Source organism: Buteo buteo, chromosome 33, assembly GCF_964188355.1.
Source record: "Buteo buteo chromosome 33, bButBut1.hap1.1, whole genome shotgun sequence".
NCBI classification, from domain to species: domain Eukaryota; kingdom Metazoa; phylum Chordata; class Aves; order Accipitriformes; family Accipitridae; genus Buteo; species Buteo buteo.
Genome location: NC_134203.1, coordinates 903,372 through 917,997, shown reverse-complemented (window position 1 = coordinate 917,997; position 14,626 = coordinate 903,372). Strand labels below are relative to the sequence as shown.

Here is a 14,626-nt window from a genome sequence, read left to right as displayed (position 1 = left end):
TCCAGTACAAGCGCTGCTTATGCCAAGAGGGAGCCCGCTTTGCCGTCGCCAGGTGCGGCCACGTCCTCCGTGCGGTGTGCAGGGGCGCAGGTAGGAGCCCCTTCACCCCTACAAAATGGAGGGGCACCCCCCTCATCTTGAACCCCTAAAATGGCAGAAGGGAAGGAGCCCCCTGACCTTAACCTCCTAAAATGGCGGAAGGGAGGGATGCCCCCTCACCTTATATCCATAACATGGCGGAAGGGAGGGATTCCCGCCCCCCGTCCACCTCACCAAAGGGTTCCCCCTCCCATCTTGCCAAACTTTTTCCCTCATAACCGCCATTTTGGAGGGGTGCTCGAGTCTGGTTTCTCACGCAGGTCCGTGCCCTGTCTGCGCCGCCAGCTGCTGCTACCTCCCCATCACCGACAAGGTGAGTTGCTGCCCCGTCCTGGCTGCCATTTTGACCCCTTCTCCTCCTTCATCCCTGGCCACCATTGTGAACCTTCCTCCTCCTCCATCACTGGTGGCCATCTCCTCCCCTCCCCACAGGTGTGTCTGTAGGAGAAGCTCTTCTTCAAGAGCCTGGCCGACATCGCCCTCAAGCACTCGACCCACAAGTCCCAGGCGAGGAGGAGGAGGAGGATGGAGGGCAGCCCACCCCACACCAGCCATGGGGCCAGCCCCACAGCCTCTGCCCCACAGGTCTGGCGTTTCCAGCGGGCGCAGTCCAACCTGCTGCTGGCCTCTCACAAGGAAGCGGGCCGCCATGTCCTGGACCCCGGCAATAGGTGACGCTGTCCTCCCTCAGGGCCGCCATCTTGAGAGGAGTCCACCTTCCTGGACGCCACCTTGGAAGGGTCTGCCCCCCCACACCCTCTCCCTGCCACCATCTTGGGAAGGTCTGCTCCACATCACAGACCTGCTGGAGTGCAGGGTGCTGGAGGTGCTGCGGCCGGAGTACGGGGAGCTGCGGCGCACTCAGGTGACCCCCCCTATTCCCCCCACCCTTCTCGTTCAGTCCCCCCATCTCTTCCCCACCCCCACTCACCCCCCATTTTCTCTCCCCACAGCTCTCCCCTGGCTGGTGAGGGGGCAGGAGGTGAGACCCCCGCTGTGGGGTTTCAAAGGGGGGGGCTGTGACAGCATTGGCGGTGGCACCCCCATATATCTCCACGCACGAGCAGCATGCCCCGGCCGGTCAGCATCACCTCCCTGGCGCAGACAGGTAGGTGCCCCCCTGCCCTCAAATTTTTGGGGTCCCCCCTATCCCCTATTCCCCCCCTCTTTACTTATGAGGACCACTGGGACCACCCTAGGGGCATCTGGGATCATACTGGGAGCAAGTGGGACCACACTGGGGGCAACTGGCATCATACTGGGAGCATCTAGGACCATGCTGTGGGACTCTGGGGCCATGCTGGGGGCAACTGGAATCATAGTGGCAGTGACTCTCAGGGTGAACTCAGTTATGCATGTAAACCAAAAACTTGGCATACATACTAGGCCGAAACGTATTCTCTAGCTTTGCTCTGAAAACCACAGGGGGATTTTTGCATTTTCACATGGAAAACACCCTTATGGAAGGTTCAAGAAGCATCTGTATCACTGATATACCAATGCAGTGGCATAAAACGAGTTGAAGACAAAACTAAGTCACCAAACCCTCTTGTTTTTGCTTCAAACTAGCCATCTGTTCTGTTTCCATCACTTTCAGCTTTGTCTGCCAGACTTCTCTGAAGATAAAAAGAAGAAAGCCTCCCCTGCTTGTGAGCACACCTGGCCAGGTCTTGGGATCCTGAAAAGCAGGCCAGCAAAAGCCAGTTGGGCTGAGCTGGCCTTCGGGATACCTCAGCTCCTTCCTTTGCTACTTGCGTGCCTACATTTTCCCAACCATTTATCATTTACTGCTCAATTCTCAACTTCCATCCTCTTTCCAAGGTAATTCTGATTTGACTTTCAGGACAGATCATAGAGTAGGTAGATACGGGATGAAAGTACAGGCTGGTCTGCGCCTTCCGAGCTGCAGGCTGAGCTATTACACCTTGATAGGCTGGCCAGAGGTGGGCTACGGGTAGAGTTCCTGTTTGCTATTTCCTTACCATATCCTAGGATAGGTAAGTAGGGGGTGGCAGTGTAGTCTGAGGCGTTGGGCTCAGCCTAGAATGACAAGAAGCCTGCCCTGACTGAGGCGGTAGGAAGGGAGACAGAGAAGGAGCACGGCAAAGGCAGCCGTTAAAATAGTGGCCGAAAGCCGGTCACTCCTGCATCCAAGGTGAGCAAGTGTGGGCTGGAGAGCCCGAGGGCTCTGCTGCTAAGGCTAGCCACAGGTAAGCAGCAGGTCCTCTTCAGAGAAGGTGACACGCAATGCAGTCTTTCAAAAGGGCCTCGGTAATTGCTGGCAACTGGAGTCCTGTGACAGGGACAGTGGGGCCATCAGCCTGCAGCTCGACAGCGGTTACAAGTGCCACTGAAACACTGTTGGTGGCGGATGCTGTTCTGTGGGTTGCGTTTGGGGTTTTTTTTCAGCATTTTGTTGAGTTACAGTTATTTCTTTGTGATCAGGAGACAGGATTGGCGCCGATCTTCTCTTTCTGGAGCACGTCCTGACCTCCTTTGTCATCCAAAGCTTTTCCCTCTGTTCCTGAGAGGAGTGATGGCCGCAATGGGGAACGACTCCTGTAAGTAACGGCTTCGCCAGCAGGCTTAGGCTTTGTGAATCCCCAAAGGCAAAGGACGTGGCTGGTGCTCCATCCCTGAATGTGCTGACAACTTAGAGTGAATTCTGGGGCATTTCCTGACAGCAGCCAGACTTAGCCAGGTGCTTCCGATTAGACGCAGGGAAACGCTCCTCTGTCACTCCTCTGCCACTAGTACAAGACTTTGAAAGATGACCTTGCTCGCAGAAAGATCTGACATCAGTCGGGTTACCTTCTGTGCTAGATACTTGCTTGTTTTCATCAATTTACAATCAGGAAGAGGGGAGACTTGACCTGAGAATCCAATTCAAGTCTCGAGAGGGAAAGGAAGGTAGCCCTGGGCACAGAAATCAGAGTGCGGGCTTGTTGCACTTCTGGCAAAATAAGCAGGGGTGCAGCCTATCTTCCAAAACTGTTTCTTGACCAGTAAATATCAATGGGAGCATTAGGCTTCCCCCAGTGTTTCTGGGTTGGAGGTTAGAGCTGGTTGTCCTGAGTGCTCCTGTACAGAACTCGACTTTTAAAAAAGCTTTTGTGCAACAAAATCGTGTCATCTCTTTTCAAATGTCATTTCCCTGCAGTCATTGCCAAGGAAATGGCTCCACAACAAAGGATCCTCTTTCCCCCGGAGAAGATTCGCATGGATTGGCAGCAAAGACAGAGAGCTGGAGCGGGACTGCACAACCTGGGCAATACGTGCTTCGTCAACTCCGTCCTGCAGTGCCTGACGTACACAGCCCCTCTGGCCAACTACCTGCTCTCTCGTGAGCACAGCCAGTCGTTGAGTACTTTGAGGAACATCTCCTTGTACATCTGTTGGGCACTTCCCCAGGATTCCCAGAATCTGGAATCTGATTTAGGAGAAAAGCAGTCCTTCTTTGTTGACCCCACGAGGAGTTGTTCTTTGAACACTCAGGCCTAGCAGCCGCTCGCCTTATCTAGGTGTGTTCATCTTCAGAGAGGCACTTCTTTCTAGCCCTGGGTCTTGGTCCCTATTCCTGCAAGTCAAACTCTCTTTGCTTATTGCACAGAAAACTTCTGTCAGTTAAGCATCCCTCTGAAGAAACTTTTCTACGCACTAAAATGTCCCGAGCTTGTTGGGACGTTGGCACCTTGGGAGGAGTGGAGACTGTTCTTAAAATTTCAGGATCTCCATGAGGTTTCCCATCGCTATGGCTATTATGCTAACCTGAAGAGCTTGCTTCCCTCCCTCCCTCTCTCCCTCTTCAGGTTGTCAGCAAGACTTCTGCATGATGTGCATAATGGAAGCGCACGTTAACGAGGTCCTGCATTCCTCGGACAGTGCCATCCAGCCTAGCGCTGTCATCAACGTCCTCACACGTAAGTCATTTCAGGTGCTTTTACAGGTTTTCTCCCCTTCTTGTAGGAGAGAATTATTAACTTCTTCTTTCTTAGGCATAGGAGAAGATTTCCAGCTTGGCAGGCAGGAAGATGCCCACGAGTTCCTACACTATACTGTCGATGCCATGCAGACAGCTTGTCTGAGTGGAAGCAGCGAGTAAGCACAAGCAAATTACCTTTTCGATGTTCCCAAGCCCTTTGGACTCCTTGCTGTACTCCCACCAAGGAAAACCTATGCCCGGGGCTTTCAGACAAAGCAAGACTCTTGGAGGAGATCACTCTCTGCCTTCCCATTTATTTCCAGGTTGGGCATGTCTTCTCAAGCAACTACCATCATCCATCAAACATTTGGGGGCTTTCTGAGATCCAGAGGTACTTTTCCGCAACTATCGCTCAACTTGGAATTGTCTGTGCCCTTCTGTTGGCCTGTGATAAACAGCCAATCGTGTGACCGGCGTAGTAGGTATGAAGGACGGAAACTGGCACAGCCAGTGACTTCCCCTATCGCTGAGCATTTTGATTTGCCTTCCAGTCACGTGCTTGAGCTGCAAAGCAGTTTCCGATTCCTACGAGGCTTTCCTGGATGTCCCTTTGGATATAAAAGTAAGAGGGTTTATAGCTGTGCTTCAAGACATCCCAAGGCCCCTGTAGCTTTCCGCAATCCATGCTGTTGACTTAAAAACGTATGCTGCGAACACAAGAGAGCTTGGTGGAGGGTCAGAAGTGGAATGGGCTGAGTTCTTCCGGGGAGGCCATGGCATTGATCTCCTTGTAGGTGCTGGCTTTAAGCTGGACAAGTACGAATTATCCTCTCTGCACCCTTGATGTTCTCTCATCCTTCTTCCTTTTGCCCTCCCTCAGCACCCCATCTGGCTCCCAGGCTGATGGGTTGTATCGTTTTCATTATTGATGACCCTGCAGTGCCACAGGGAAGTAGCTCTTGATAGCCCCGGGAATCCCTCAGGAATTCAGTTCCCTGAGGGAAATGTTCAGCATCATACCCTCTTTCTGCCTCCTTCTGGACACTGCTTGCGGGTTCACAGCGCGTCTCCTCAGCATCAGCTACCTGGGTCTTCTTGTCAAGTCCTAGTAAGTGTTTGGGCAAGGGCATTGCCCGCAGCTCACTGCTCTCCTCTCTCACTCCTCCAGGCAGCCTCTTCTGTCACTGCAGCTCTGGAGGACTTTGTGAGACCGGAGCAGCTGGATGGTGAAAACTGCTTTAAGTGTAGCAAGTAAGATGATTACTAGCGACCCAGTAGTACTAGATCCTGCGGGAAGGTGCTGCATGTCATGGAGCAGAAGTCATCGTTTCACATAGGCTTAATGCACGATAACGAGACGCAGCTTTTTTTTAATATGGCCTTATGGTACTGAATAGCCTTAAAATAGTGTAAGGCTGTGTGAGACAAGAAAGCTTGTCTGGTCTTCTTGGGGGAAAATTGGGTGCATTTCAGCACTTGGCTCTGTGCTTGCTTTCAAGGTGTGACAAGATGGTTGCTGCCTCCAAGGGGTTTACAGTCCATTGCGCGCCCAAGGTTCTCACAGTGTGTCTGAAAAAGTTTGAAGATTGCACCGGCAGGAAGATCAGCAAGGTGTGTATGCCACTGGAGGGCAACTTTCTCTTCCCGGAGCAGGAGATTTCCCAAAGCAGTACGCTCTTTCACAAGCTGTTCCTGTTGGCTTTTTCGTGTTCCCTTCCGAGGAGAGGAGAGTTCCGGTGCGAAGACAAGCATGTACTCTGCTCCGACAGAGCTGCTTTGGCCGGGAGCAGTTTCCTGCCAGACAAACCATGCCTGTTGAAGGCTATTTCATGTAGTACTTCAGGATCGTTTCTGAGCCCTCCTGGTCTCCCTGTAGGTTGTGGAGTATCCTGAGTACTTGGATCTTCAGCCATACATGTCCCAGACAGCCGGAGAAGTGCTCCTCTACTCCTTATATGCTGTCCTGGTGCATCGTGGTGACAGCTGTCGTGCAGGACACTATTTGTGCTACACAAAGCAACTTCCTTCCTAGCAAGGGAAAAAATGTGTGCTGGGGAAGACAAACCTTCCCGGCAGCGTAACTGGCGGCCAAGGGTTGGGGGGAGAAGGTCTCCTTAGGGGCTGGGTTGGATTTGTGTTGGCGTACTCTTGGTTCTGTAGTTTTCCGCCTGTGTTTTTGTGGAGAAACCATGCGGTTCATCTCCAGAGACTGATGCCTTTCTTTGCAGGCCAGCAATGGACTGTGGTACGAGATGAATGATATGGCTGTGAATGGTTGTGAATGGTTGTGGCATCAAGACAGTTCTCAGGCAGCGAGCCTATTTGCTGTTTTATGTCAGGTGATGACAAGTGTTAAAATGTGTTCAGAATACGTTTCCTTTTCCTGGCTTTGCTCTTTTTCTTCTCCTCCTGCCTGTTTCTCTTTCTGTCATAGGAGACAATTACTACCTGCCTCCTTCAGTGCTGTTGAATCTGAACTACCCCCCGTCAGTCCTTATCTTCCCTTGCTGGGCTTCAGGCTGCTGCCCTGGTGTAAAGTGCGACTTGCCTGCTGTCTGAAGCTGGCTAATGTAGAGAAGAGTAGTTAAAGGGGGCCTACAGGAAAGATGGGGCGGGACTCTCTATCAGGGAGTGTAGCGATAGGACGAGGGGTAACAGTTTTAAAGTGAGAGAGGGAAGATTTAGATTAGATATTAGGAAGAAATTCTTTACGGTGAGGGTGGTGAAACACTGGGAGAGTTTTCCCAGAGGGGTTGTGGATGCCCCCTCCCTGGAGGTGTTCAAGGCCAGGTTGGATGGGGCTTTGAGCAACCTCGTCTAGTGGAAGGTGTCCCTGCCCATGGCAGGGGGCTTGGACCTAGATGATCTTTAAGGTCCCTTCCAACCCACACCATTCGATGATTCTATGATTCTATGAAATGGAGGCCGTAGGGATGATAAAGACGAGGACTTGCTCTGACAGGGGCAGACCTGGTGGGTTAGACCCCAATCAATTTTCCCATTTGTAGTCTTGGTTACGTCTTCTGTCTGTTGTAGAAACCGCTCCAAGAAAATGACTGAACCCCAGAGAAAGCTGCAAGAACAGCCCTAAATGCAGATCACTCTTTTTTTCTCCAGGGGATGGAGTGCACCCTCAGCAAGTTTGGCGACGACGCCAAGTTGGGAGGGAGGGTTGATCTGCTGGAGGGTAGGAAGGCTCTACAGGGGGATCTGGACAGGCTGGCTGGATGGGACGAGGCCAATTGTATGAGGTTCAACAAGTGCCGGGTCCTGCGCTTGGGTCACAAAGAATCCACGCAGCGCTACAGGTTTGGGGAAGAGTGGCTGGAAAGCTGCCTGGCAGAAGAAGACCTGGGGGTGTTGGTCGACAGCCGGCTGAAGATGAGCCAGCAGTGTGCCCAGGTGGCCAAGACGGCCAACGGCATCCTGGCCTGTATCAGAAATGGTGTGGCCAGCAGGAGCAGGGAGGTGGTTGTCCCCCTGTAGTGGGCACCGGTGAGGTGACACCTCGAGTCCTGGGTTCGGTTTTGGGCCCCTCGCTACGGGAAAGACGTTGAGGTGCTGGAGCGTGTCCAGAGAAGGGCAACCAAGTTGGTGAAGGGTCTGGAGGCCAAGGAGAAGGGTCTGGAGAACTTAGGAGAAGCGGCTGAGGGAACTGGGGTGGTTTAGTCTGGAGAAAAGGAGGGTGAGAGTAGACCTGATCACTCTCTACAACTACCCGAAAGGAGGGTGTAGTGAGGTGGGTGCTGGTCTCTACTATCAAGTAACTAGGGGTAGGAGGAGAGAAAACGGCCTCAAGTTGCACCAGGGGAGGTTTAGTTTGGATATTAGAAAAAAAATCCTTTACTGGAAGGGTTGTCAGGCGTTGGAACAGGCTGCCCAGGGAAGCAGTGGGGTCACCATCCCTGGAGGGGTTCAAAAAGCGCGTAGACGAGGCACTTCAAGACGTGGTTTAGTGGGCATGGTTGCTGGTTGGAGTCAATGACCTTGAAGGTCTTTTCCAACCTAAATGATTCTACGAACTGCGAAGGTGCTAAAAAGCCACGTACAAATGGTTTTTTTGGAGCTCGAGGGTGTGAGAGAGCAGCTGGGTGGGGGCCTGGCAGCCAACCAAGGTCAACCCAGCGCAGTTGCTGAAGACGTTTCTTTGGCAGCGCCGGTTCAGAGTCAGCCTGTGGCCGACTGTCCTTAGAACTTCAAAATCCCCACTAGGTTTCCCATCGCTATCTCGAGGGGCAGATTAAAAATCCATTGGAAATAAACCCGCGAGGGACCACGTGCTTCGCTACACGAACCTCTTCAGACGCAATCCTGGACCTGGGAAGAGCGGAAAAGAAATCCAAGGTCAACCCGGATGTGAAGACGCTTCATTACGGCCCTGGGCAGCTTTTTATTCATCTGGCTGGTGCGGCTCAGGGAAGACGTGGGAGCTCTGTTCAAGGGATGACCAGCCCTTTGCCAGCAGTACGTGGGGAAGCCCAGTGGCTCCCAGTTGCTGGCTACCTGAGGTGCCCGGTCCGTGGCCACAGCCCCCGTGTCACAAAGGGGCAGCGATGCGGTGCCCGCCCGGCGTTTGTGACCTCACCTGGCTGCGGCTTTGGCATCCCAAAAAGCGAGCCAGGGGCAGCCAGTTGGGCTGAGCTGGCCTTCGGGATAGCTCGGCTCCTTCCTCTGCTCCTTGAGTGCCTACTGGTTTTGGGTTTTTTCCCAACCATTTATCGTTTACTGCTCGCTTCTTCTCAACTGCCATCCTCGCACAAAGGTAATTATGGTTTGACTTTCAGGGCAGATCATAGAGTGGGTAGATAACGGGATAAAAGTATAGGCTGGTCTATACCGTCGGAGCTGTAGGCTGAGCTGTTGCACCTTGATGGGCTGGCCAGAGGTGGGCTACGGGCAGAGTTCCTGTTTGCTAATTATTATTTCTTTATTATATCCTAGGATAGGTAAGTAGAGGGGGTGGTAGCGTAGTCCGAGGCGTTGGGCTCAGCCTAGAACGGCAAGAAGCGGTAGGAAAGGAGGCAGAAAAGGAGCACGGCAAAGGCAGATGTTAAAGTAGCGGCCGGAAGATTTTTAATCATTTTGTTGATCTACGATTATTTCTTTGCCATCAGGTGACGGGATTTGCGCCAGTCTTGTCTTTCCGGAGCGTGTCCTGAGATCCTTTGTCATCCCGAGCTTTGCCCTCTGTTCCGGCGAGGAGCGATGGCCGTGATGGGGAACGAGTCCTGTGAGTAACAACTTCGGCAGCAGGCTTGGGTTCTGGGAATCCCCAAAGGCAATGGAGGTGGCTGGTGCTCCGTCCCTAAATGTTGAGGTCCTGACAACCGAGAGGGAATTCTGGGGCATTTCCTGATGGCACCCAGACTTACCCAGGTGTTTTCAAGCAGGGAGACGCGTTTTTTGGTCACTGCTCTGCCACTGTGTACAGTCTTCGAAAGAAGACATTGCTCGTAGAAAGATCTGACATTAGTAGGGTTACCTTCTGGGCTTGTTTTCCTGAAATTACAGTCAGGAAGAGGGAAGGCTTGATACTGAAGTTCAAGACTCTAGAGGGAAAGGAAGGTAGAAGTCCGAGTGTGGCTTTGTTGGACTTTAGGGAAAGCAAGCAGGGCAACACATTGTTTTCCAAAACTCTTTCTTGACCAGAAAACTTTCGATGGCAGCGTTAGGCTTCCCCTGATGCTTCCAGGTTGGATGTTTAAGCTGGTCATACTCCTGTCGAGAACTCAACTTTTTTACATGTGCTTTCGTGCAACAATATTGTCTCATCTCTTTTCAAATGTCGTTTCCCTGCAGTCGTCACTGAGGGGATGGCTCCGCCGCAAAGGATCCTTTTTCCACCGGAGAGGATTTACATGGACTGGCAGCAGCAATGGAGAGCTGGAGCCGGACTCCACAACCCGGGCAATCTGTGTTTCCTCAACTCCATCCTGCAGTGCCTGACCTACACCCCACCTCTGGCCAACTACCTGCTGTCTCGTGAGCACAGCCAGTCGTGTGAGTACTTTGAGGAACGTCTCCTTGTCAACCTGTCAGGCACTTCCCCAGGATTCCAAGAATCTGGAATTGAAGAGAAAAAAAGCAGCCCTTCTTTCCCAGTTCCCCCGAGTTGGTCGTCTTTGAATGCTCAAGCCTAGAAGGCACCTGTCGTATCGAGCCGTGTTCATCTTCAGAAGGGCACCCGTTTCTAGCCCCAGGTCTTGGTCCCTATTCCTGCAGGTTAAACCCTCTTTGCTTTATTGAAATATTCTGTCAGCTTAACATCCCTCTGAAGAAAGTTTTCTCTGCACTAAAACGGCCTGGGCTTGTTGGGATGGGGAGACTTAGAACTTCAAAATCCCCACTAGGTTTCCCATCGCTGTGGATATTTTGCTCACCCAAGGCTCTTGCTTCCCTCCTTTCCTCTTCAGGTCACCAGCGAGGCTTCTGCGTGATGTGTAGAATGGAAAGCCACGTTAACAGAGTCCTGCGCTCCTCGGGCAGTGCCATCTACCCTTCGGCTGTCATCAGTGTTCTCTCACGTGAGTCATCTCAGGGGCTTGGACGAGTTTTCTTCTGTTCTTGTAGGAGAAAGCTACTAACTTCTTCTTTTTTAGTAATAGGAGAACATTTCCAGCTTGGCACGCAGGAGGATGCCCACGAGTTCTTACGTTACACTGTTGATGCCATGCAGAGAGCTTGTCTGAATGGAATCAGCAAGTAAGCAACAGCAAATTAATTTGGCAATGTTCCCAAGCCCTTCGGACTCCTTGGTGTAGTGCCATCAAGGAAGAACTATGCCCAGGGCTTTCACACCTGGAGGAGATGATAATAACTCTCTGCCTTACCATTTATTTCCAGCTTGGACATCTCTTCTGAATCGACTACCATCGTCCACCAAATATTTGGGGGCCTTCTGCGATCCAGAGGTACTTTTCCACAACCGTTGCTCTCCTTGGAATTGTCCGTGTCCTTCTGTCTGCCTGTGATGAGCAGCCGATGGTGTGACTGGCGTAGTAGGTGTGAAGGACGTAGAGCGGCACAGCTGGTCGACTTCCCCTATCCCTGAGCATTTTGAATTTCCTTCCAGTCACGTGCTCGAGCTGCAAAGCGGTTTCCGATTCCTACGAGGCCTTTCTGGACATTCCTTTGGATATCAAAGTAAGGGAGTTTGTAATCGTGCTTCGAGATGTCGCCAAGGCCCCCGTAGCTTTCCAGAATCAACACAGTTGCTTTAAAAAACACGTAGTGTGAACACAAGAGAGCTTGGCGGCAGAATGGAAGGATCCCTCTGCATCCTTCTTCTTTTTGCCCTCCCTCGACACCCGTCGGACCCCTAGGCTGACGGGTTGTATTATTTTCGTTATCGATGACCCTGCACACCATCGGTAGCTGAACCGAGCAGTGGCACAGAGACGTAACTCTGGATAGCCCCAGGAATTGAGGGAAATATTCGGCATCGTACCCTCTTTCTGCCTCCTCGCGGGTCCACAGCGTCTCTCCTCAGCGTCAGCTACCTGGGTCGTCTTGTCAACTCTTGATAAAGTGTTTGGGCGAGGACATTTCCCGGAGATCAGTATTTCCCGGAGATCAGCTCTCTCCTTTCTCACTCCTCCAGGCAGCCTCATCTGTCACCGCAGCGCTGGCGGACTTTGTGAAACCCGAGCAGCTGGATGGCGAAAACTGCTTTAAATGCAGCCAGTAAGATGATTATTAACAATATTAGATCCTGCGTGAAGGTGCTGCGCATACTCCAGCATAAGCCATCTTTTCGCGTAGGTTAGATGCGCAATGATCAGGCACAAATATTTTAATATGGCTTTATGCATCTGAGCAGCCTTAAAACAGCGTAGGGGTGGGGGAGACACGAAAGGGTGTCTGGCCTTTTTGGGGCAAGATAGGGCATATACGAAGGCTCTGTGCTCGGTTTCAAGGTGTAACAAGATGGTCGCCGCCTCCAAGAGGTTTACAATCCATGGCGCGCCCAGGGTCCTCACGGTGTGCCTGAAAAGGTTCGAAGATTTCACCGGCGGGAAGATCAACAAGGTGAGTATGCAACCAGAGGGCAACGTTTTTCTTCCCGGAGCGGGATATTTCTCATGGTGGTCCGCACTTTCACAAGCTGTTGAGTTTTATTGTGTTCCCTTCTGGAAAGAGAAGAGTTGCTGCGGGAAGACAAGGACGTACTCTTTGGCCGACAATAGTTTCCTGCCACCCAAACCATTACCTTTAGGTTGCTTTAGGGAAAAACCAAGTGTTCGTGAGCCCCAAAGATGTATTTATACACCTCTGGCCCCTGGTCTTGGAGGGATATTTCGTGTAGTATTTCAGGATCATTTCTGAGCACTCTTGGTCTCTCCGTAGGTCGTGAAGTATTCCAACTGCTTGGATCTTCGCCCGTACATGTCTCAGCCAGACGGAGAGTCGCTCTTCTACTCTTTATACGCTGTCCTGGTGCACAGCGGTAACGGGTGTCATTCGGGACACTATTTCTGCTACACAAAGGTAAAGAGAAACTTCCTTCCACGCCAAGAGAAAAAGGAAGACAAACTTTCACGGCAATGGTACCGGCAGCCAAGGATTTGGGGGAGAACGTCTCCTTAGAGGCTGGCTTGGGTTTGTTTTGGCGGTTCTGGAGTTTTTCTGCCTGCGTTTTTGTGGGGAAACCATGCAGTTCATCTCCTGATGAACAACGATTCATATCGTTGCCTTTTTTTTTTTTACAGGCCAGCAATGGACTGTGGTACGAGATGAACGATTCATCTGTGGGTCATTGTGACATCAGCACGGTCCTCCAGCAGCAAGCCTATTTGCTGTTTTACGTCAGGTAATAACAGGAGAGTAAGGGAAAGACGGGAAGGGACTTTTTACGAGGGATTGTAGTGATAGGACTAGGGGGAACGGTTTTAAACTGAAAGAGGGTAGGATTAGGTTAGCTGGTAGGAAGAAATTCTGATCGATGGTGCATCGAAATTTTTTCTCCAGGTGCTCTGATTTGAAAAGGGGAGAAAGGGTGCCTTCCTCACTGGCACCAGCATATGCCTGTTCCTCCCTCAGTCAATGCGGGGCCGAGGGCAAGCAGGAGGATGCTGTGGGACCAGAGGGTCTGCCTCCTAGGACTAAGGTAACCTGGGGAGGTGGCTCAGGGCACCAGAGGGACAGCAGATTTCTTTCTGGGATCTTGGCATTGCTCTCTTCTCCCTCCCACGCTGCCGCTTTCTTCACAGCCGCAAGGCTGCTCCCTCTCAAAGCATCCCACCTCGATCCACCCCATTTGTCCGCCTTTGGCCCTTCTGCCTTTGCAGCCCTCCAGGAGAGGCTTTGGGAGGCCCTTAGCTGTCCCCTCCCACAGCTGCTGGGGTTTCCCCACTGTTCAGGTCCTTTCAGCAGGAAAGGGCAGGACCTTTGCACAGCTCTCTTTGCAGGACATGGCGGTGGGCATGGAGGACTCTCCAGAGGACAGCAGCTCCTCTGCACCAGCCAGCACCAGACAGCTAACCCAGGCAGGTGCATGGGAGGCATCTGCAGGCTGGCCAGGCAGGCTGAGCATCGCCTCCTACGTGGGCTCCTGCTTGCATCGCTTCTTCTGCGGCTGCCTGAGGCTGGTGTCCAGAAGGAAAGCTGCGTGCCCGGTCTGCTCTCCACCACTTGCCCCTCTGCACACCGTGCAAGAAGACAGCACCAAAGAGGAGCACGGATGCAGCCCTTCCCGCTGCCAGAGGAACGGTGCCAGGGAGAGGGCCCGGAGCAGATCCCCGCAGTGGGGAAGAGATGTCCGCAGCTGGTTGGTGGACACCACAGACTACGACCACTCAACAGGGACGAGGAGGAGGAAGAGGAGGAGGAGTCCTCCAAGTCGTGATCACGCTCCCAGGGATGCTGCTGCTCCAGGGCCCTCCAACGGCACCTCCCAGTCGGCTCCTGCACCCAGTGCTGCTCAGGAGCAAACCCTGCCAATGCAGAAGCAGAGCAGATCCCTGCGGCAGGGCTACGCTCTCCGCAGCCGGGTTGTGGAGACCACGGACTACCACCGCTCCGCGAGGAGGAAGAGGAGGCGGAGAGCAAGTCCTCCACGTCATGACCGAGCCCCAAGGGATGATGCGGCTGCAGGGCCCTCCAATGCCAGCTCCAAGCGGGCTCCCACACCCAGGGCTGCTCGGGAGCACGCTCAGCTGCGGCCGAGAAAGCGGAGCAGATCCCCACATCGGGGCTCTGACCTCTGCAGCCAGTTTGTGCACAGCACCGAGTGTGACCCCTCAGCACGGAGGAGGAGGGTTTCAGCACCCCGGAGACGCACATCAGGCAATCACTTGGGGCAAGAAGAACAACCCACAACGCCAAACTGTTCCTGTATGAGAGGTGTAAAATAAATGTGAAATTATGAATAGCAATACCCCAATGATTAGACACGATTTCTTACAAGACAAGAACTGGTTGAAACCTAAAGAAACAATCAAATAACAGGTTTAAAATAAAGAAAAGGGGGGGGGGGAGGAGTTCCACATCCCCGCCAAGACTCAATTACACGGTGCAAAACTCATTGCCATGGAAGACTGTGGAGGCAGGAGCTATAAACAGCCATAACAAAGGAATTTGGCAAACTTGGGGTGGGTGAGTATATAA

At 52.5% G+C, this 14,626-nt stretch overlaps 2 protein-coding genes across 2 annotated transcripts; both read left to right on the top strand.

Annotated features, from left to right (window-relative positions):
• The first annotated feature begins 2,644 nt into the window (after positions 1-2,644).
• Positions 2,645-6,053, top strand: LOC142026375 (ubiquitin carboxyl-terminal hydrolase 42-like). The gene is made up of 9 exons (XM_075019331.1): positions 2,645-2,660; positions 3,260-3,442; positions 3,909-4,019; positions 4,101-4,197; positions 4,345-4,412; positions 4,573-4,643; positions 5,190-5,272; positions 5,521-5,632; positions 5,898-6,053. The coding sequence occupies exons 1-9, from the start codon at positions 2,645-2,647 to the stop codon at positions 6,051-6,053; spliced, it is 897 nt and encodes a 298-aa protein (XP_074875432.1).
• A 3,173-nt stretch (positions 6,054-9,226) lies between these two features.
• On the top strand, positions 9,227-12,957 carry LOC142026374 (ubiquitin carboxyl-terminal hydrolase 42-like). The gene is made up of 9 exons (XM_075019330.1): positions 9,227-9,251; positions 9,821-10,021; positions 10,435-10,545; positions 10,621-10,723; positions 10,865-10,932; positions 11,094-11,164; positions 11,622-11,704; positions 11,938-12,049; positions 12,368-12,957. The coding sequence occupies exons 1-9, from the start codon at positions 9,227-9,229 to the stop codon at positions 12,605-12,607; spliced, it is 1,014 nt and encodes a 337-aa protein (XP_074875431.1). The 3' UTR covers positions 12,608-12,957.
• Positions 12,958-14,626: the final 1,669 nt, after the last annotated feature.

Bases quoted from the DNA above. Each gene is read 5' to 3' on its own strand.
- LOC142026375 (XM_075019331.1), top strand. The intron at 3,443-3,908 runs GTGAGCACAGCC...CTCCCTCTTCAG, and splicing joins GGCCAACTACCTGCTCTCTC to GTTGTCAGCAAGACTTCTGC. The intron at 4,644-5,189 runs GTAAGAGGGTTT...TCACTCCTCCAG, and splicing joins ATGTCCCTTTGGATATAAAA to GCAGCCTCTTCTGTCACTGC.
- LOC142026374 (XM_075019330.1), top strand. From the start codon at position 9,227: ATGGCCGTGATGGGGAACGAGTCCT. The intron at 10,546-10,620 runs GTGAGTCATCTC...CTTCTTTTTTAG, and splicing joins TGTCATCAGTGTTCTCTCAC to TAATAGGAGAACATTTCCAG. The intron at 10,724-10,864 runs GTAAGCAACAGC...ATTTATTTCCAG, and splicing joins TGTCTGAATGGAATCAGCAA to CTTGGACATCTCTTCTGAAT.